The following is a 21,913-nucleotide window of genomic DNA, read 5'->3' on the forward strand; positions in this document are numbered from 1 at the left end:
AAAAACAAAAACTAAAAACAAACCCAAACCCCTGTGAAATAGGTAATACAAGCGTTCCCAGTTTAGAGATCAGAAAACAGAGGCATGGAACAGTTAAGTACCCAATTTTCAAGGCCCCACAGCCAAGAAGTGGCAGAGCTAGAATTTGAATCCTGGGTGGTTTGTTGAAAGAAAAAAGGAAGGGAAAGGTGAGGTACAGGGTCTCAGGTTTCTAGGTCTGAATGGCAGAGTCAGAGATCAGGACCCTGAGTAAGCATCAACCCCAGTCCTACTCTCCATGGTTCCACAAGTAGAACTGAGGTCTGGGAGGGTAGGACCCCAAGGCCAAACAGGAAATTAAAATCGAGGGTTTTCAGTTCCTAGTCCTGTGATCCCAGGCAGTTAGGAGTTTGGCATGTCTGGGAAACCCCTGACAGTGTTAAATTCCCTACTGTGGCTGGAAAGAGTTGTAATGGGTAGACAAGGCAGGTTACAAAACACGATGTGATATTCAGAGCCAACATTTGGGCTGGGCATGGTGGCTCATGCCTGTAATCCTAGGACTTTGGGAGGCCAAGGTGGGCAGATCGTCTGAAGTCAGGAGTTTGAGACCAGCCTGGCCAACATGGTGAAACCCTGTCTCTACTAAAAATACAAAAATTAGCCAGGTATGGTGGCACGTGACTTCAATCCCAGCTACTCGGGAGGCTGAGGCAGGAGAATCGCTTGAACCCGGGAGGCAGAGTTTGCAGTGAGCCTCACACCATTGCACTTCAGCTTGGGTGACAGAGCAAGACTCTGTCTCAAAAAGAAAAAAAAAGTCAACATTTGATTAGCATGGCCAGCTGCCAAGTAATTCACGAGCCTTTTATATACATTACTCCTCGTGATAGCATGGCCACTAAACACACTTTTTGGCTGTAAAAACGGAGACTCAGAGACTCCAAGCAACTGGCTCCAGGTCCCAGAGTTAACAGCTGGAGGAGGCTGGGACACACAGTCTGTTCAGATCTGCAGTCCCTGCTGCTCCTTCTGTCTCCCACTACCCCGCACTGCCTCACCACTAAACACTCCCACTGATACTTTCCCATTGAAAAAAATGCCGTTGTGGGGTGTGTCAGTGGGGGGATGAAGAGAAGGAAGTTGGTTAATGGGTACAGAAATACAGTTAAATAGAAGAAATAAATTCACCAGGCGCGGTGGCTCATGCCTGTAATCCCAACACTTTGGGAGGCTGAGGCAGGTAGATCACTTGAGCTCAGGAGTTCAAGAACAGCCTGGGCAACATGGCGAAACCCTGTCTCTACCAAAAATATAAAAAATGAGCCAGGTGTGGTGGCATGCACTTGTAGTCCCAGCTACTTGGGAGGCTGAGGCAGGAGGATCACTTGAGCCTGGGAGGTAGAGGCTGCAGTGAGTTGAGATCATGCCATTGCACTCCAGCCCGGGTGATGGAAGTGAAACCCTGTCTCAAAAAAAAAGCAAAAGAAATAAATTCTAGTATTCAATAGCACAGTAGAGCAATATAGTTGACAATTATTTATTGTATGTCTCAAAATAGCTAAAAGAATTGTAATATTCTCAACACGAAGAAATGATAAATGTTTGAGATGATGGATTTCTTAATTGTCCCGATTTGATCAGTACACAGTGTATACGTGTATCAAAACATACCTGCTGTGATATATCAATAAAAAACAAAACAAAACAACAATAGCCGTTGCCAACAGTAACGCCAGGGACTATGACTCAGAAAACAAGCAGAGCTCAGCAAAGGCTAAAGGGCTGTGTTGTGTGCAGGTACCTAAGAGGACAGGGAGGTTACCCGGCAACACCTCTTCCGGGTAAACACAGCCCTGATCACTGGGTGAAAGGTGTGGGACTCCTGCCAGGTTATGTAAGCCCCACGCCAGCCTGCTGACTCCTGGCCTGCTGGATGGGGGCTCTGAGAAGGTGCAGAAGACCAAGTCTAGGTTTGGAGGGGTCTGCTTTGAGGTACCTACACAAGGTCAGGCTGCCCAAGAAAGGCTTCAGAAATGCTTCCCTCCACTCCCATCGGGACCAGCTGGCCCAAGGGACACTTCCCAGGAATGGGACTTCTGCTTGCCCTTTGGGAAGCCCTTCAGTCCCTCTTCGTGGCTTTGGTTGACCCTGTACAGAAATAATTCAACTCATTGTAGCCCTAGTCCCAGAGCAGATGGTTGGAAAAACACCTGTGAATAAAAAATGAATGAATGAAGTGAGTGAATGAAGTGGCTCAGCAGACCTTGGAAGGCTGGGGTAGGAGGCAGACACAGGGCGAGACTGGGGAGGCTGCTGGGCTGACCTGCAGGTTGTAGGAACAATAATGCCAGGGTAGGGCCAGTTCTCAGAGGCCAGTACTCCATTTCCTAGGTGGCTCTGTGCCATGCAATGTTCCCTCATGAGATATGGAACTTTGTGCAGAGGTGTCATTATCTCCATTTTACAGGTGAGGACACTGAAGGTGAAAGGGTGAAAGAAGTTCATGACTTGCTTGAAGGATAGGGCCAAGGTGTGGCAGGGCCCAGGTGTGGCAGGGCTGCGATTTGAACCCAGGTCACTACAGGTGGGAGAAAGTTCCCGGGAACTGTGTGCACATAAAGTGTTTTGAAACCTAGGTGGCAGGTGGAGAAGGGAAAGGTGAGGGGGGCTAAATTCCTGAATTCTAGGGGGTGACAAAGGCCACGTGGGAGCTGATCCCTGGAGTAATCACATCATTCTCCAACACCTTCCATGGCTCCCCATTACCTTCAGGATAAAGGACAACATTCTTTTTTTTTTTTTTTTGAGACTGAGTTTCACTCTTGTCGCCCAGGCTGGAGTGCAATGGCACGATCTCAGCTCACTGCAACCTCTGCCTCCCAGGTTCAAGTGATTCTCCTGCCTCAGCCTCCCCAGGTGACTGCCACCACACCTGTCTATTGCTTTTTTTTTTTTTTTTTTTAGTAGAGACAGGGTTTCACCATGTTGGCCAGGCTGATCTCGAACTCCTGACTCAGGTGATCCGCCCGCCTTGGCTTCCCAAAGTGCTGGGATTACAGGTGTGAGCCACCGCATCCAGAGTTTTTTTTTTTTTTTTTTTTGAGACGGAGTTTTGCTCTTGTTACCCAGGCTGGAGTGCAATGGCGCGATCTCGGCTCACCGCAACCTCTGCCTCCTGGGTTCAGGCAATTCTCCTGCCTCAGCCTCCTGAGTAGCTGGGATTACAGGCACGTGCCACCATGCCCAGCTAATTTTTTGTATTTTTAGTAGAGACGGGGTTTCACTATGTTGACCAGGATGGTCTCTATCTCTTGACCTCGTGATCCACCCGCCTCGGCTTCCCAAAGTGCTGGGATTATAGGCGTGAGCCACCGTGCCCGGCCTTTTTTTTTTTTTTTTTTTTTAAAGAGATGGGGGGTCTCACTTTGTTGCCCAGGTTGGAATATAGCCTCAAACTCCTGGGCTCAAGTGATCCTCCTGCCTCAGCCTCCTAGAGTGTTGGGATTACAGGCTCGAGCCCCCTCACCTGGCCTTACCACTTTCATGTGGCCTATAAGCCCCCTAGTGGGATTGCGCCTATTTTCATTTCCAGCTTTGCTTATGCCTCTGCAGATCATGGGATCCTCTGTCTTCTGCTGCAGGCTGACTTGGACTGTCCCACCCAGCGGCTCCCCTCTCTCCTGGCTGCTTCTATCCACTTGTCAGGCTTGGGCTTACAAGTCACTTCCTCAGGGAAGCCTGCCCTGACCACCCACCCCAGGCAGACCTTCTCTGTGTTCCCACTGCTCCCTGAACCCCAGCTCCCACCACCCTAACTAGGTGTATCACAACAGTCATCATTTGGGCCACATCTGTGTGCCCCTCATTGTAGCCCTAGTCCCAGAGCAGATGGTTGGAAAAACACCTGTGAATAAAAAATGAATGAATGAAGTGAGTGAATGAAGTGGCTCAGCAGACCTTGGAAGGCTGGGGTAGGAGGCAGACACAGGGCGAGACTGGGGAGGCTGCTGGGCTGACCTGCAGGTTGTAGGAACAATAACGCCAGGGTAGGGCCAGTTCTCAGAGGCCAGGAACACAGGCTGGAGAGTTTGGACCTTGACCTGTCAGCAATATGGAGTCCCAGGCTGAAGGCCCACTGGAACTGGATTCGAAAGGGAAAGCTGGCCTCCAAGCTGAAAGGGGGTGGCTCTGGAGAAAGCCACCCAGGGAGTCTCTGTACACGATATAAACGGGGCCAACATACTCTCTTGTTTCAACCTGGGAATCTGGCCTGACGTTGCAGTGTTGGGTCAAGTATGGGGCCTGGACCTTCACACACAACCCACAAACCAAATCTGACCCACAAGAACGTCAGGAGGCAGGGGCTGTTCTGAGCCTCACTGAACAAATGGGGAAACTGAGGCCCAGGGAGATGGAGTGCCTGACCCAAGCCACACAGGGACTCTTCAGCCCTTATCGACAACTAGGTATTGCAGCTTGCTCAGAAATGTAGGCCATCTACACCTGCGCTGCCCAATAGTCACTGGCCATGTGTGGCTACTTGAATTTAAAATTCGAATTAAATGAAATTTAGAATTCAGTTTCTCAGTCACACCAGGCACATTTCAAGTGCTCAACAGCCACAGGCAGCTACTGGTTATCAAATTGGAGAGCACAGATATGGTATATTTCTATCACTGCAGAAAGTTCTTTGGACAGTGCTGGTCTAGCTCATGGAGGTGGATAGGTCCTCCTCCTGATTCTCAATCTAGAATTCTTTCCACCGAAGCAGACTGACTCCTCTCTCTTAGCTGGGCTTCTATGGGGCAAACAGACACCATAAACAAAGTCTAGAGTCTGAGCATGGTGGCTTACACCCGTAATCCCAACACTTTGGGAGGCTGAGGTGGGAGGATCTTTGGAGGCCAGGAGTTCGAGACCAGCCTGGGCAACATAATGAGACACTATCTCTACAAAAAATAAAAAATTGGCCGGGCGCGGTGGCTCATGCCTACAATCCCAGCACTTTGGGAGGCCGAGGCGGGTGAATCACAAGGTCAAGAGATCAAGACCATCCTGGTCAACAAGGTGAAACCCCGTCTCTACTAAAAATACAAAAATTAGCTGGGCATGGTGGCACGCGCCTGTAGTCCCAGCTACTCGGGAGGCTGAGGCAGGAGAATTGCTTGAACCCAGGAGGCGGAGGTTGCGGTGAGCCGAGATCGCGCCATTGCACTCCGGCCTGGGTAACAAGAGTGAAACTCCGTCTCAAAAAAAAAAAAAAAAAAAAAAAAATTAGCTAGGTGTGGTGGCATACACTGTGGTCATAACTACTCAGGAGGCTGAAGCAGGTAGATTGCTTGAGCGCAGAACTTCAAGGTTACAGTGAGCTATGATTGCACCACTGGACTCCAGCCTGGGTGACAGAGTAAGACCCTGTCTCTAAAAAATAAAATAATAAATAAACAAAGACTAAAGATATTAAGTGGAAGTAACCAGGCATGGTGGCTTATGTCTGTAATCCTAGCACTTCAGGAGGCCGAAGCAGGTGGATCACTTAAGGCCAGGAGTTTGAGACCAGCCTGGCCAACATGGTGAAACCTAATCTCTACTAAAATTACAAAAACTAGCCAGGAGTGGTGGTGGGTGCTACTTGGGAGGCTGAAGCAGGAGAATCGCTTGAACCCAGGAGGCAGAGGCTGCAGTGAGATCATACCACTGCACTCCAGCCTGGGTAAGAGAAAAACTCTATCTCAAAAAAAAAATAAATAAATAAAGTGGAAGTAATACTTTAACATATATGAGGTTGATGTCTACACTATGTAACAAGCTACTACAAATAAATAACAAAAAGATTACTTCCCCAATTTAAAAATAGACAAAAGATGTGGACAGGCAATTTATAGAAGAAATTCAAATCACCAAAAAAATATGAAAACATGATCATGAAAGAAATGCAAGCATTGTAGGATAGATTTTTTTCCCCTCTTTTGGTCAAACAGATTGGTGAAGATGGAGAAAGTGTGGGAATGGCCGCTTTCTTATACTGTTGGTGGGAATGTAAATGTGTGTAATCTTTTTGGAGGGCAGTTTGGTGACATCTCTCAACAGTAAATATGCAAATACTCTTGACTCAGTAATCCCTGGACTGGAACCTAGGGCCACCTGACTCCAGATCTCGTGTTCTGAACCATGACTACCCTGTGAGTGATGGTCAGGCTTGGGTTGGAAAGGGCAGAGTCGGCTGATCAATGGGGAGACTTGTGGATTTGACCATGGGAGGCTTAATCAGGACAGACTGCTGTGGGCGAGTTCTCTGTGGCCTTTATCTTCTCGTGTGACTGGCTCAGATATTAGCAAGGAGCCCAGCACAAATCAATATGCCCTTGGTCAGCCGCTTCAGTGGCTTGCCTGCCATTCCAGTTCTGTAAATAATTGGAGGCCAGTCACCAGTGAATCAGCACTGACTGCCCTTGGCAAGCAGGACTGAGGAGACGGTTTGACATGGCATGGCTGTGAAGCAGCGTGAAGCAGGCACTATGCTTGGTGTCAGGTGCCCAGGAGAGCAGGCCAGCTGGGTGGCTGCCCTCAAGGTGACTTGGGCAAGTGGTATTCCCGCTCCCTACCTCAGTTTCTCCTTTCTTTCTCTCCTTCTTTCCCTTTTTCCCTCCCTCCCTTCCTTCCAATGAGAACTAAATATGCACCAGCTATGGTGCAGACAGAAGACAGAAGGCTAAGCCCTCATTTTCTCTGCATACAGATTTTTGGTAACATGAGCACACAGAGCAGGTAGTGGGCAGTGTACCTGATGGAGGGATACGGTGGGAGGGGACGCTGGAGCTAAAGCTAGACATTGAGTAGGTGTCACCAGGTGAGCCAGGACCTTCGGGCATCAGGGCTGCAGGAGCCCAAAAGAGGCAGGCAGGGAGGGGCTGAGCAGTTGCTTCCAGAGGGTCCTGAATGCCAGGCTAAGAATCTTGGATTTTATCCAGAGAATGACAAAGAAAGGCTTTTGTTTATAATATTGTTATAATTATATATTGTTAAATTACAAAACTAATTCACTTTATAAAAATCAAACAATACCCAAGAATGTTCTTTTTTTTTTTTTTTTTTTGACACAGAGTCTTGCTCTTTGCCCAGGCTGGAGTGCAGTGGCATGATCTTGGCTCACTGCAACCTCTGCCTCCTGGGTTCAAGCCATTCTGCCTCAGCCTCCCAGGTACCTGGGATTACAATTGTTCACCACCACGCCCTGCTAATTTTTGTATTTTTAGTAGAGATGTGGTTTCACCATGTTGGCCAAGCTGGTTTTGAACTGATGACCTCAAGTGATCCGCTCACTTTGGCCTCCCAAAGTGCTGGGATTATAGGCAGCAGCCACCAGGCCCAGCCTGTATTTATTTTTTTTTTAGTAGTGGTTTCACTATGTTGGCCAGGCTGTTCAAACTCCTGACCTCAAGTGATCCACCTGCCTTGGCCTCCCAAAGTGCTGGGATTACAGGTGTGAGCTACCATGCATTCCTTTGACCACCAATTTTGGGGTATCGATCACGTGGCAGGCCCAGAACTGGACATGGGGACTCTACGGGAGAGGCATCTGACCCTGTGAAGCTCACAATCTACAGGGAGACAGAGCTAAGTAAACAGTAAGTATCACAAGCTTTGTCCAGGACCAGATAAGGATAAGGATTCTCTAGGGCCCTCCCTCTTTCTCCAGGTGTGATTGTATTCTGGAGGCTGCAGTCACAGGAAACTCCTTTATTTCTCTCTAGTCCTTCCCCACACCTAAGCTGGTGCTTAGACTCCCTTACCTCCAGACTCCAAGAACCATGGGACATTCAATCAAAATCAAAATAATCAAAATCAAAATAACTAGGGATATTCAAAAGGCTGTACCTCCTTCCTGGGCTTTTTGGCCTTGACCATGACTTTGCATAATTATTACCATTGTTCAGCAAGTGCTGTTAGCGCTTCCCTTTCTCTTGCCATCACTCTGTCTCCACCCTGGTTACCCTGGTCAGCCTCCCACTGGGATAGCTGCAATTGCCTCCTCACTGTCTGCCTGCTTCTGTTCTTGCCCCCTTCCAATCAATCCATTCTCAGCACCCAGAAGGAGGGTTTAAAAATGTTAATTTGGGCCAGGCTAGGTGGCTTACGCCTGTAATCCTAGCACTTTGGGAGGCTAAGGCGGGCGGATCATGAGGTCAGGAGTTCAAGACCAGCCTGGCCAACATGGTGAAACCCCATCTCTACTACAAATACAAAAATTAGCTGGGCATGGTGGCAGGTTCCTGTAATCCCAGCTACTCGGGAGGCAGAGGCAGGAGAATTGCTTGACCCATGACCCGAGAGTCGGAGGTTGCAGTGAGCTGAGATCGTGCCACTGCACTCCAGCCTGAGCAAGACTCCAACTCAAAAAAAAAAAAAAAAAGTTAATTTGGCCAGGCGTGGTGGCTCACGCATGTAATTCCAACACTTTGAGAGGCTGAGGTGAGTGGATCATCTGAGGTTAGGAGTTTGAGAATGGTGAAACCCTGTCTCTACTAAATACAAAAAATTAGCCAGGCATGGTGGTGCATGCCTGTAATCTCAGCTACTTGGGAGGCTGAGGCAGGAGAATGGCTTGAACCCAGGAGGCAGAAGTTGCAGTGAGCCAACATTGTACCATTGCACTCCAGCCTGGGCAAAAAGAGTGAAAATTTGTCTTAAAAAAAAAAAAAGCAAATCTGACCAGGTCAGTCTCTATCTCGACGCGTGTCCGCGGTTTCCTCCTTTCAGTCTACAAGACTCTGGGAGATCTGGCCTTTCCAGCCCTATCTCTTGCCCCTCTCTCAAACTGCCACAGTACAGCCAAGCATAGGTGCCGGAAACCTTCTGCGAGCACCAGGCTCTCCAGCCACCAGGCCTCTGGCAGCTCCTTCTGCCTGGACTCTGGCGACTCAGGGCACGCATCCTGTGGATGGCTTGGGTCCCTTTGTTCGAGAAGCCTTCTGAGTCTGCGCCCCAACCCGTGTCAGGTGCCTCCTCTGAGCTCCCCTGGTTCCCTGTATGTCCCCTGTTACAACTCTGACCCATAGATTTGTCGCTGCCTGTGTCCCTGTCTGCTTCTCCACCTGGTCTTCAGCTTGCAGAATTTGGAAAGGGCAAGCCCACCAGGTTCCTCACTAAGTCCCAGCCTGGCTCAGCGGAGACTGCCCCTAAACATCTGGGGACTGGATGAATGAACCACAATATCCCGGCCGAGGGGGCCTGGGAGGTACGAGGCTTTGGAGGTGGGCTCTGCCCTCAGAACAGCTAACGTAGTCAGTGAGACCAGCCACGCTGGTCAAGAAATTAAAGGACAATAGAAGGCTTAGATAACAGCTTGGAACGTTACAAGCTGGGTCACAAGGCTGCGTGATGGACTGCGCCAGAGCCACCTCCTCGGCGAAGCCTTCCAGACGCTTCTCTGCTCAGTGCTGAGGGGCACTAGAGATTCGGGGAGAGCGAGCGACCCGCCAGGGGTTCTCTCTGGGCTCCAGCTTTCTGAGAAAGGAGACTTGCTACCTTCCGGGCCTGCTTTAGGGTTCTACGAGCCCAAGTCTGGCGGGACCTTGGAAGGCCGTTGCAGCCACAAATTGTTTCCCCTCGTCATTGTTTCTTCTTTTCTTCTGCTCGCGCTCTCCCGGCCCCGCCAGCCCCGCGACCTCCCACTGCCTTCCCAGGGCCCCTCTCCCTTCCCTCAGCTCCGCCCTGCCCGAGGAGGCGGGCCCGGCCGCGCGGCGCGCCAATCCGAGAGTCCCGAGCCGCTCTGCCTCCCGCGAGTCCCGCCCCACGCCACCACCTGCCAATCGTGCCGCGCGCCCGCTTCGCCGGGCAGCCCAATCGCGGGCGGACTGAGCTGCCGGCGCCCCGCCTCTGCCGCGCTCGGCGGCGGCTCGGCTGGTGGCCGCTCCGGGCCCGGGCATTTCTCCGAGCGGCGCCGCGCAGCGTCGGGCTCAGGTTGCAGCGTTGGGGGCGCAGGGAGCGGCGCTGCTGCTCGCGGGGTGCTGGGCGAGGCGGGCGCCACCGGCCGGGCCGAAGGGCGCCTCAGCTTCGCCAGGGCCCGCAGCGCGGGTCCTAGGACCAAGGAGGAGGCGGTGTCCCCTCTGCCCGTGGCCGGCCCGGTGCCTGCCCGGAGGAGGCCCACGTCCGGACGTTCCCGGCCCGCAGCGACCCCGACGCGCCTCCCGGAGAGGCCCGGAGCTCCCGGCCACCTCCTGGGGGTGCCCCGCCTTCCCGGGCCTCACCTGCCCTGGCCTCCCGGCACCCAGGTGCGGGGGCGTGAGCGGCGAGGGCGCCTCCCCCGGCCGCCAGCGGGGCGGGGGCGGGGCCGCCCTCCGCCCTCTGCCTTACCGGCCCGCCCGGCAGCCGCTCTCAGTCTCACCGGTCCGCCCGTCGCGCCCGGCCGCGCGACGTGAGCTCCCCGGGGATCGCGGCTCGGGATGCTACCCGCCAGCGCGGCCGCTCGCCCGCAGCCCAGCACCCTAGCCTTTGCCTCTGCCTCCTGGGCCATGCCCAGCTGTTTACATGCCGGTGAGGTCCCCGGCCGCTCCGAACCCCTCCGAGCCCCGGCTCCCCGAGGGTGAAGCCCGCCGGCCCGCGAAGTGGACTGATCGGTCGCTCAGACCTGGGGCCCAGGACTCCGATCTCCGCCTCCTCCGCTACCATCTGGGCGGGATCCGGCTCTGGTGTTTTGAGGAGGGGGTGTGGTGTACGGAAAGAAATCCCGTCCCTCCCCACCTTTTTTGGCCCTCGGGGCTTCAGACTCAGGGAACTCGCTCATGGCTTTCTTGATGAAGAAGAAGAAATTCAAATTCCAAACCACTTTCACCCTGGAGGAGCTGACTGCGGTCCCCTTCGTGAACGGGGTCCTCTTCTGCAAGGTCCGGCTGCTGGATGGAGGGGATTTTGTCAGCTTGTCGTCAAGGTAGGAGCTGGGGCGGTCGCGCCTGCAAGGGGGGCGGGGGCGGGGGTGATGAGCGAGATCTAGCCACTTGACAAGTGTGGAAGGGCCCTTTGGGGCCGGAGTGGGGAGGGTCCGGGGGATTGTGTGTGCCTGGGGCAGGTTGCACAAGGCAGGACTGGGCCTGAGGAAGTTGGCAGGGTGCCAGGCAGCCGCTAGCCAGATACCTGGGGGTCTAGTCTTTCAGCTCCCTCTTGGGGCCCTGCGTGCTGCTTGCGATAGGCCCATTCTGCAGATTTGCAGGTAGAGCCTGTCAGGGATTTGCACCCCAAGTGGGTGTGCAGGGGAGGGGTGTTCCAGACCACATTGCACCCGAACAGGCCTGTGATATGATTTAGAGTCCAGGCCATCCACGGGTTCCTCGGCACCCCCAGGCGCCTGGGTAGGCCCGATGGCTGGCATTCCCTGGTCTGGCCGGAGGGATGTGGCTGGATTTTGGCCTACCCAGCCCCCTCTGAGTGACTGTCCTCCTCCGGCTGGAGCTGGGCTGCTTTGCATTGCAAATGACCTTGTCTAGGAGTCTGCTGCCTTCTCTGAAAGAGGCTTCGTTGAGTTTGGTTTTGTGTTGTTCGTCCCCATCCTGGCAGGTCCAGCTGCCCAGCTTATTGCTGAATGCAACTGAGTTCCCAGGCTGTCCCTTGCTGACTGGGCCCACCTGGGGTCACATCCTCCTGGCCTGTCTCAGAAAAGCCTTGGAGTCCTACAGATGGGGGTGTGACTCTTGACTCTGTTACTTTCTCGGCCTTCTCTTCTGGAAAGTGGGCCTAATACAGGTGGAGAAGCTGCAGCAGCTAGAACTTGGAGCATGCCGGACGCCATGGCTTACGCCTATAATCCCAGCACTTTGGGAGGCTGACATGGAAGACTCACTTGAGGCCAGGAGTTCAAGACCAGCCTGGACAACATAGGGAGATTCCCGTCTCTCTCTCTTTTTTTTTTTTTTCTTTTTTGGGAGGACACAGTTTTGCTCTATTGCCCAGGTTGTACTGCAGTGGCACCATCTTGGCTCACTGCAACCTCCACCTCCCGCGTTCAGGCAATTCTCATGTCTCAGCCTTTGGAGTAGTTGGGACTACAGGCATCCACCACCATGCCCAGCTAATTTTTGTGTTTTTATTTTTATTTTATTTTATTTTATTTTTGAGATGGAGTCTCACTCTGTTATCCAGGCTGGAGTACAGTGGCACGATCTTAGCTCACTGCAACCTCCACTTCCTGGGTTCAAGCGATCCTCCTGCCTCAGCCTCCCGAGTAGCTGAGATTACAGGTGCATGCCACCACAACTGGCTAATTTGTTTGCGTTTTTAATAGAGATGGTGTTTCACCATGTTGGCCAAGCTGGCCTTGAACTCCTGACCTCAAATGATCCACCCACCTCAACCTTCCAAAGTGCTGGGTTGGCAAGTGTGAGCCACTGTGCCCGGCCTCTGTCTCTATTTTTAAAAAATTAAAATGACATAAAATATAATACAGTTAGGGCCTGGCCCAGTGCCTGGGAAATGCTGCTTCCCTACCTGGTCTGCTCTTTGCTCCTTGGGCCTCCTATGGGCCCTGTTAGCCAGAGCTGCCTCATTGTTCTGAGAGCCTATTGTGTGTGTTATAGGTGGAGAAACTGAGGCCCAGAAAGAGGAAGTCAGTGGCTTGCCAGGGACCTCAAAGGAGTCCGTTGTTAACTGAACTTGGCCAGTTTGGGGACCTGTTGGATGAATCCAGAGGTCAAACGCTCCACTGGGAGGAAGGGAAGGGAGGGGAACTGCACAGCCTAAGTCAGGGTTAGGAATCTCTGTTGTGGACCCAGTAGGGTGCCTTTTCTGGGCATTGGATCCCTGTTCTGCTGGGAGCTGCTTATCTGAGGAATTTGGACAAGGGCTGCCCCTTGTGGTGGGGGTGGCTGCCCTCCTTGGTTGCCTGGGTAGCCTGTGATCCTGAGGCCACCCACACAGCGGCCTGAGGTTTCAGAGAGAAGGCTCTGCTCAGAGCTAGGCCCTGGGGTTGGCTACTCACTCACTGGCTGAGAGACATTGGGCAAGTTACCTAACCTCTCTGATTACAGGAACCAGCAATGACTGGTTCCCTACTCCCTGTTTTACTAGCACCTCTCACTTAACCCCTGGACTGTGTCATGGAGCAGGAGTGGAAGAGGGGGCCACATAGGATTATTATCCCCATTTTACAGAGGTGGAAACAGGCTCCTAGAGGGAATGATTTGCCTGAGTTGATTCAGTGGAGCCTGAATTCAAACTTGGATTGTGCTTTTAACCACTACCCTTTTGTGCCTCTGAACTTTCCTCTTCTATAAAATGGGGACATCATACTCACCTCTAGAGTAGAGATAATCTGTGTGTTATTTCTGGCCCAGGCAAACTGCTGCAGCAGTTATGGTTTCTGTGGGTAGAGGGGCCCAGGCCTGGCCCCAGCCCTTTCCAGGTCTTAAGGGCACCAGATCCAGTTGGCAGGGGACCTATATGTGAGCTGGGAGTGGGGACAGGGTCTTGGATCCCATTGAGGAATATAAATCTTGAGCTCCAGGCTGAGGCTTTGCATGGTCTCCAGGCCCTGGAGCCACTGTCACCCTATCTGTTGGCCTTTCCATTGCCCTAAACCTGCTTCCCCATGAGGGAAAGTCTGGAAAGTTCCAGGTCTTAGTCCACAGGGTCTGGAACTCTGTTTTTCCTTTGTTCCTCTTGGCAAGGGCCCTCAAATTTCCTGAATTCAGCTGAGCCCAAAGCCTTTCCCAGCCCTGTCCTGCCTGCACCCTGTGTGGGGCTGAGGAGGAAGGAACTGACATTGAGCCCCTGCAAAGCTGGGCAGACGTAGCCACCTGTTTGCTGCTGGGCAGTTAGTGGCCACCGGGCACCTGTTTGCTGCTAGGCAAGTGTGATTGGAGACAGCAGACAGTGACATTGGAACCTGAGGCCAGTTTCGAGCTGCTTTGGCTTTTGCTGTGTTTTTGCCCAGTACGTGGGGGTTCCTGGGTTCCTACTCCCTCCACGCCTGCCCCACCCACCCTGCCTCTGTAGCCTGGGAACGCTGCTTCACAGTCTGCCCCTCTAGACAACGAAGGCCCCATTGTTTCCAAGTTGGGGTAGGGTCTGGGGGAACTGGACCTGGTTCGATCCTGGCCCCAGACCCAGTAGCATATTTCCCCCCACCTCCAGGAACCTCAGAGATGGCCCAGAGACCTGGTGGTGGCAGCATGGGCGGTGTCAGTGAAGCAGGCCCAAGGCCCCCCCCTGCAGCACCAGCCCTCCTGGCTGGAGTGTTTCCCTGTGTGCTGGGTGCCTTGGCAACAGCTGGGTACACACAGCTCTTCTGACCCAATTTGAGCAGGTAGAGCAGGTGGTGCATTGGGCTGTTGCTCAGCCTCATCCCGAGGCCTCCTTGAGAGCAGCGATCCTCACGCTGCTGTGCTCTGAGCGCGTACACTCTGTGCCAGCCACGGTGCCGAGTCTTTTGTAAATGGTATTTCCATGAATCCTCTCAGCCATCCGGAGAGACTCTGAAGCCAGAGAGCTGAAGCCACATGCCAGGGTAGTAAATGGTGGTAAATTTACCCAGGTGGTAAATAACAATTGGGAAATTAACGTTTTATCGTTCTATAAACCGCCCTTGATTGTACGCATTCTGTATGCTCGGGGCTTGTCTAGCCCTTCAAGTACATGATCATTTGAGGCCCTGCAGCCACCTACCCCATGGGCTGATGGCATTACCCCACTTACAATTGAGGAAGCTGGGGTCAGGACAGCTGAAGTGACTGGGTCTGTGCTGCTTAGCTAGGAGATGGGATTTGAATTTGCGCAAGTTCAGCTCTAAGGCCCTGTCTTGCCTTGATGGCAGTTGGAAGCAGCTGCAGACCCATGGGCAGCCCCAGACCTCTAAGAAAGATTTCTTTCCATGGATTGGGTAGTGCAGGAAAGTCCAGAGCTGGGTAGTTAGGAGACACCATGCTAGGTTTTGTGAGCTCTAAGGAAAAGGGTCTCCAGGATCATAAGGTGGCGGTAGGGCTGAAGTCACTGCTGTAGATTCGGGGCCAGGCCTGGATTGGCACTGGGGCACGGTGAGCATTTGCCAAGGTCCCTGCCTGGAGGCCTTCCAGGCATACGTATCCACATGGCATCTGGGAGGCTTTCCCAGGGGTCCCGGGAGGGAGGCAGAGGTCCCAGCCAAGTCTGGCAAGTCGGGGAGCTACCACCCTGTCCAAGGCAACCCTTGGGCAGGAAGAATCCCAAACACCCAAGAGGCCTGTGCTTGCGGCTGGCACCAGTCCTGTGGCCTGCCCCTTGCACGTGGCTGGTGGTGCCAGGGAAGGGGAGTACAAGGGAGGTGCTGACTTACCTCATAGCAAGTCTTTTCTGGAGGAGATGAGGGCAGAGAGCGTTTTCTCAGCCAATAGATGGGAAACCGAGGTCTGAGGCAGATAAGTGACTTGCTAGGGCCACTTCACAGGAGGAGCTGATGGCATAGCTGAGTGGACTTGGGTCTGGCCCTGACCTCTGTCCCTTGTGTCTTAGTAACTCTCTTTGTATGAAGGAGGCAGACTGGGCCAGAAGTGGGAAGGGGTCTTTCTGGGGTCCCGTTGTGCTCTATACTTGGGTGCCAGACTGTTCAAGAAGCAGACAGCTGTGACTTGGAGGCCCCTCCTCTGGCCTTTCTTCTTTGGTAGGCTTGAATCCTCAGTGGGCTTTTGATTTGGGCAGCCTTTGGTGGGCTGTGGCTACTCACTGCAAAGTTGCTGCCTGCCTTCCATGGCACGGCCGGGCTGGTGGCCCGGAGGCACAAGTGGGGTTCTTTGAGTGTGAAGAAGGCCTTGGCCAGGTCGGTGCTGCAGCTGGAGGCCCCACGCCAGGCCCAGTCCCTGGGGAGGCCCGCCTGGCCGGGTCTTTGCTCACACACCACACACATGTGGCCAGAACCTCCACCCCCTGGTCCCTCGCCCGCCCTTCTGGGAAAAGGCTGTGGAATGCTACTTGAATCTACTGCTGGGGGAGGCCTGCTTGCAGGCACAGTGTGGAGCTCTAGGACGGCAGGGTGGAGGTGGACACAGAATTCTGTCCCTCGGGGCTGAGTGGAGCAGGGGCCGTGGAGGTTCGGTGGGATTCTTAGATTGGCAGAGCACCCACTTTCGTTCACAGAGCAGGCGCTGTGGAGGCAGAGCATACTGGGGAGGGAGAGTAGGCTGGTAGGCACATGCGCCTGTTCCACTTTCCCCGAACACCTGCTTTGTCCTGGGCTTCTGGAGGTGATTATGATTAGATAACCCCGTTTCCATGGAGCTCCCAGCTAGGTGGGGGCAGTGAGCCTGGTGGGCATGGTGGAAGCTTCAGAGCCAGGCAGATCTAGGGTGTGTCCTTCTGCATCCCGCTGGACCCCAGCAGGCCAGCTGGGGAGGCATTTCTGTCCAGGTGTCTGTCCATTTATTTGACAGATGTGGATCACGCACTTACCTCAGGCTGGGCATGGTCTTTGTCCTCTTGTGGCACATCACTGAGATAGGGAGAGCTTCCTGGAAGAAGTGACCCTTCCTGGGAGCCTTGAAGGCTGAGAGGAATTGGATAGGGAGGAGGTCGGGACAAGCCTTTGGCATAGAGGTCCCTGTCCAGCATTCACTTGTTCCTAGGGTCAGGCAAGGAGCTGGGGTACAGGGAGGGTGGAGAAGGGGATAGAGTAAGTTAAGGTAATGGGTGGCTGTGCTGGTGTGTTCCTGGCCTCAGGAGTCCTGCCTAGGGGCAGCAGAGCCGTGTGGCCTGGTTGCCAGGTAGAAAAGGTAGAGGGCCCTGACCTGCACCCAGGGAGGGACAATGGGAGCTGGCTGGCCTGGCAGTAGCAGGCAGAGGAGTAGGTAGATTGGAGAGAGGGCTGGCAGGCAGAGTGGGCAGGTGGGCTTCGTCAACTGCAGGGCTGGCGTCATGCCTAGTACTTAGTAAGTGCCGGGAGTTGGATGGGGGCACAGTGGCCAAATGTAGCCAGGGTTTGTTGGCCCCTGCAGTGCGCCAGTGGTTTGTGATTGCATGGAAATCTAGACTTCCCATGTGTTTTAAGTTGGAAGAACTGGTGGCAGTGATGCATGGCAATGTTTGGCTCAAGGGGCTTTGCAGCTGCCTCTTGGTGTGGGCTTTCCACTCGAGTTCCCCTGACCCTGTGGCATGCCTTGGACTCCTGATGTGTGCTGCCTTAGGCCAGCCTGGGCCCCTGGGTGCCGGCAGAAGGCCTTCCACGTACAGGCTGGGGCACAAGGAGGCAGAGTGGCCTGTGGAGAGAAGGCCTGCTGGCAGAAGTGGGCAGGGCTGGGTGGCCTCAGAGGCCAGCCCGGGCAGTGAGGCTGTGGCACCAGGCCATCTGCTGGTTCCCGTAAGGTCAAACTATACTGCTGGTGGCTGCGGGGAAGCCTGAAGCTGCCCTGCCTGTGCCTGGCCTTGGTGTCTGCTCCTTGGATCTAGCCTTTGCTGCCAGCTGGCCACACTGTTGGCAGGTGCCACCTTGGCAGCCCCTGCTGCCTACCCGCCAGCCTGGCAGCAGCCCTGACCTGAGAGGATCTGGCTCCGTGGAGCCAGGCTATTCCCTGAGGCCCGTTTTTCGCTTCAAGCTCCGTTCTGGGAGCTGCTCTGGCCAGGGGCTCTTAGCAGCAACCACATCATGTGCCTGAGGGCCCTGCTTGTCCAGGCATGGCTGGGGGGCCCTGAGTGCCTTTGAACCTTGCTTGTTCAGTACCTGGGAGTCCTGACTTGCATTTGAGAGGCCCTACTTGTGCCCTGGGATGGCTGCTGGCATGTCTGCTAAGGGGTCAGGAGCCGAGGGACTCCATGTGTGGTGTCTGGTGACTGGTATGCGGTGACTCTGCCGTCACTCGCTGGGGACAGGCAGTAATATTTGCAGCACAACCAGTTTAGATGTATCCTCATCTTACCAGGGAGCCCCAGGAAGGTTTAAGCAGGGGAGAGACACCAGATTTGATTAGAAAGAGACCCGGAACTAATGTAGGGTGGGGAAAGGGTGTTGCTCTTTATTATCCACCTCCTCGGCAAGTGCTTTGGATTGTGGGGACACCATACCTGCCCCAGGGCTCCAGATATGACCTGGGACCTGTTAGCCACCTGCTATGAGATCAGACTGCTCTCTGTGGCTCAGTAAGGCCTGAAGTCACCCAACCTGTGTCTGGCTTCTGTGTCTGTGTAGGGCTGTGGTTGCAAACCCTGGATCTTTGCTCTGAGCCTCTTTTGGCACCCAGGGCTTGGAAGAGCTCTCACATGCAGGCCTGAAGCTGCCCGCACCCCCCTGCCTGGCCCTCTGTCCCTCTAGCCAGCTGGTTTCAGTGGCTGGGAGGAAGAGCTCTGACAGAGGACTTTCTGCCTGCTTGTTCTGCCTTGCTGCCTCCCTGCCTCCAGGCCTGCGGGAGACGTTCTCATCCTGCTTCTGTGACCTTGGGCAAGGGACTTGGCCTCCGAGCCTCAGTGACCGTGCCTAAGAAGCAGGGCTGCCAGTGCCTGGCTCCTGGTGCTCTCGGAGGACACGGTGAGATAATGTCTGTCAGACATCCAGCGCCGCTCCTGGCATACGGTGTACATACTGCATGTGCTACAGTCTGTCCTCCTGTGCCCAGGCTCAAGTGTGGCAGGGCCAGTGCCCCTGCATGGACTGATGAAGTGCTGCTGGGAGAGGGCACTTTCCACTTGGGGCAGGGGTGGGAGCAGGTGAGGAGCATACCAGGTATCTGAGTTCAGAGTCCCCAGTGGGGTCTGTGTTCTCTTGTCCCTTGTTGGCTTGAACTTGCCCCACAGGGGGATGCTTGGTTGTGAGCCAGTGCGAGTTGGAGCATTCCTGCTGGGTGGGCCCAGGCTGGGCTGGGGTGCTTTTGCTTAGGCTCTGGGACCCGCTCTGGCAGGCAGAAGATAGCTCCCCATGGAGGCAGAGGGCACTGGCTATCAGGCTGCAGGTGGGCAGAGCTGTGGGTGAGAGAGACAGCGGCCCCAAGGTAGATGGGAAGCCCCTGTCACTCCTGGCCTCAGGCCTCAGGCTGTCCTCCTGTTGGCTGCCACTGCTCCTTGCCCTACTGGTTTCTGTGCCTTTGTTCCTGCAGTTGCCTCTTCCTCAAGTTCCCATCCCCCACTTCTCTGCTCATTGAATTTCTTCTCAACCTAAGAGCCACCTTCTCCAGGAAGCCTTCCTTGGCCTCTTTTGGCCTTGTACGTTCTCTGTGGGCCCTCATCTCAGGGCGCTGCAGTCTCTGTCCATATCTCTAGCTCATTCCCCAGACTGTGGGCCCTTTACGGGCAAGAGTAGTCCTTGCATCATTGCATCTTGGTCTTGGAGCTTCCTGCTGTGGGTTGGCACTGCCCTGGTGCTGGGGCTTTTCTCTCCTGGCTTTTGTCCCCTGGCTCTGAACCAGTGTGAGTGCTGGTGCGGGACCTCATTGTGGCTGCTGCCAGCTGCTGGACCCGCCCCCCAACCCATTCCCTTTTCAGGCCCGAGGTGTCAGTCTGTGTCAGGAGCAGCCTTCACTTGCATACCGGACAGCTGGGTGCCTCCACGGGCTCAGAGGCTGCAATTGAGAGGCAGCTGGAGGCATCGATGGTGTGGGTGGGGTGGGCCCCTCTGCACGGGGTAGGGATGCTCATAGCAGGCAGAGTGGGAAGGAGGAGGGGGCTGGGGCCTGACTCCAGGCATGGCAATTGGACCTTGGCAGTTGCTTGATTGCCCTGTGACTGTGGCTAAAGGCCTTGTCCTCTCAGCCTCAGCCTCATCCTCCATCAAACAGGGCTGCTCACACGGGAGCAGGAGGGCTACCTACTCAACACAGGGCCAGGCACCTGGCAGCTAAGGACAGACTAACCCTGCCCAGAGAGGAGGTGGCTGTCTAGTGCTCAGGGAGGGCGGTCTGGGTGTGAGGCACTCTTACCTCTCACCACTTCCTCTCTAAGCAGACTCTGCAGATGTGGGGCAGCATGCCTGTGGCTCCCTGCTCCCCCTAGGATTCCCCCAGACAATTTCCTGGGTACCTTCTGGGTGTGGGACTCAGGCTGGGTCCTGGAGATGTGGCTGCCACCCCTGCAGGGCCCTCCAGTGAGGGGAGGTGAGCAAATCCCATCAGTGCTATGGCCATGGGCCCTGAGGAGGGGATGCTGGGCTCGGTTCTGGGGCATGAGTAGGATTAGCAGGTGGCGGTGGGAGAAGAGCAGCCTGGGACGGAGGCATGGCAAGTGTGAGCTCGCTGAGCAGGAAAGAGGGGCCGCCGACCTGGGAGGGAGCTTGGAGTTAGTAGGAGTTGAGGGAAGGGGTTTGGACTGTACCCGGAGGGGTTAGAGCCATGGAAGGGTGTGAATCAGAGTCACATTTGTTGTTTAGAACCACCAAGGGCAGCCATGGGGTTGCTTGCTTGGGGCTGCAGGTTGCAGAAGGGCAGGTGACTGTCAGCTGAGAAGGGCGGCTTTCCACCTGTCATCATGGAATTACTCCAAACAAAACCCAAGGCATACCGTCCAGTGCTGAGGATGAACAAGCTGCTGCCACTGACAGCAGGAACCAGTCTCACAAACAACTTTGAGCAAAGAAAGCTGGAGACAAGAGTGTATGATGCGGCCAGGCGTGGTGGCTCATGCCCGTAATCCCAGCACTTTGGGAGGCTGAGGCAGGCGGATCATTTGAGGTCAGGAGTTCAAGACCAGCCTGACCAACATGGTGAAATCCTGTCTCTACTAAAACTACAAAAAAAAAAAAAAAAAAGCTGGGCATGGTGGCACATGCCTATAATCCCAGCTACTCAGAAGGCTGAGGAGGCAGGAGAATCACTTGAACTCGGGAGGTGGAGATCGCACCACTGCACTCCGGTCTATTAGGCAACAGAGTGAGACTCTGTCTCAAAAAAAAAAAAAAAAAAAAGGGTATGATGCCATTTATACAAAGTTTAAAAACCTTTCTAATACAAGTCAGGACAGTGCTGTCTTTGTTGAGGGCAGTCATGTCTGGAAGGAGCTTCCGGGGGTTTGTAATCTGCTTCTAGGGAGCTGGTTTCGTGGGTATGTTCTCTCTGAGAATCTGCGAGTTCTGCACATCTCTGTGCCAGAAGCAAGCCTCGAGATGCCCCACACTTTTGGGTGGTGCTGGGTGGATGTCTGAGACAAAAACGAGGCACCTTTTTGGGTATCTGGAAGCCTGAAGGAAGTCCTCAGGTGTTTCCTGGGTCTTTCTGGTGATGCAGCCCAAACGGTTCTGGCCTGATAAGCATCACTCCTGTTTATAAGGCAGTAACTCATCCTGGCAGCTGCAAACAGACTTCTCTGGCTGGAGATTTTCTTCCTGCCTCTTGCAAACCCAGCAGGGCCTGCTGGGCTGTGGGGCTTGGCAGTTCAGGGGGAGGACAGGCTCCCGAGGCTGCCAGAGGACTAGTTCTCTATGAACTTTGCTTTCCTCATCAGCGAAATGGGTTAATAAGCTCCTAGATGCTTGGATGAAATGAGTTAATGCCTGTTATGTGCCCATCATAGCCCCTGGCGTGGAGTACGGACTCAGCAAAGCCTGGCAGCAGGGTGAGAGCAGAAAGGAAGGGTTCCTGTTTCTCCCTCTGTCCCTGTAATTGTTTCTCTTTTCTCTTCCTGTGGTTCACCTATTTAGCAAACATTTGTAATTAGAATCAGGCCACTGCCTTGGCCAAGACAACTGTCCCTGCCTCAGGCCCAGAGCCAGGGAGACTGTTAGGCACATTCATCTCTCAGAGGAGTGCTGAGCATAGTGGGATGAGGGGGGATTGCCACTCCATCTGCTCTCCCCTGAACCCTGTCTTCGCAAAGGAGCGTTTGACTGACTGTGCTCTCCCCAAATGCCAGGAGAAAGCCTGACGTTGAGGTGCAGCAGCCCCTAAGGGTTTTTTTATGTTGGCCACACCCATCTTGGATACAGGCAAGACTGAGGCTAGGCTCTTGGGATGTGTCCCCAGTGTCCAACGCAGGCCTGATGTTTAGTAAGTGCTCAGTA

At 54.2% G+C, this 21,913-nt stretch overlaps 1 protein-coding gene across 1 annotated transcript in view; it reads left to right on the top strand.

The window, feature by feature from the left end:
• Positions 1–9,911: 9,911 nt before the first annotated feature.
• The window catches only part of EEIG1 (estrogen-induced osteoclastogenesis regulator 1), a 41,368-nt gene continuing 29,366 nt past the window's right edge, over positions 9,912–21,913 (top strand). Inside the window, exon 1 of the mRNA XM_012458066.3 lies at positions 9,912–10,912. Within this exon, the coding sequence (XP_012313489.1) occupies positions 10,767–10,912 (146 nt within the window). The 5' untranslated portion in view covers positions 9,912–10,766. The remainder of the gene's footprint in view (positions 10,913–21,913) is intronic.

The sequence above is a fragment of the Aotus nancymaae genome, unplaced genomic scaffold (genome assembly GCF_030222135.1).
Source record: "Aotus nancymaae isolate 86718 unplaced genomic scaffold, 86718_ANA_hifiasm-v0.15.2.pri h1tg000003l, whole genome shotgun sequence".
Taxonomy (NCBI): domain Eukaryota; kingdom Metazoa; phylum Chordata; class Mammalia; order Primates; family Aotidae; genus Aotus; species Aotus nancymaae.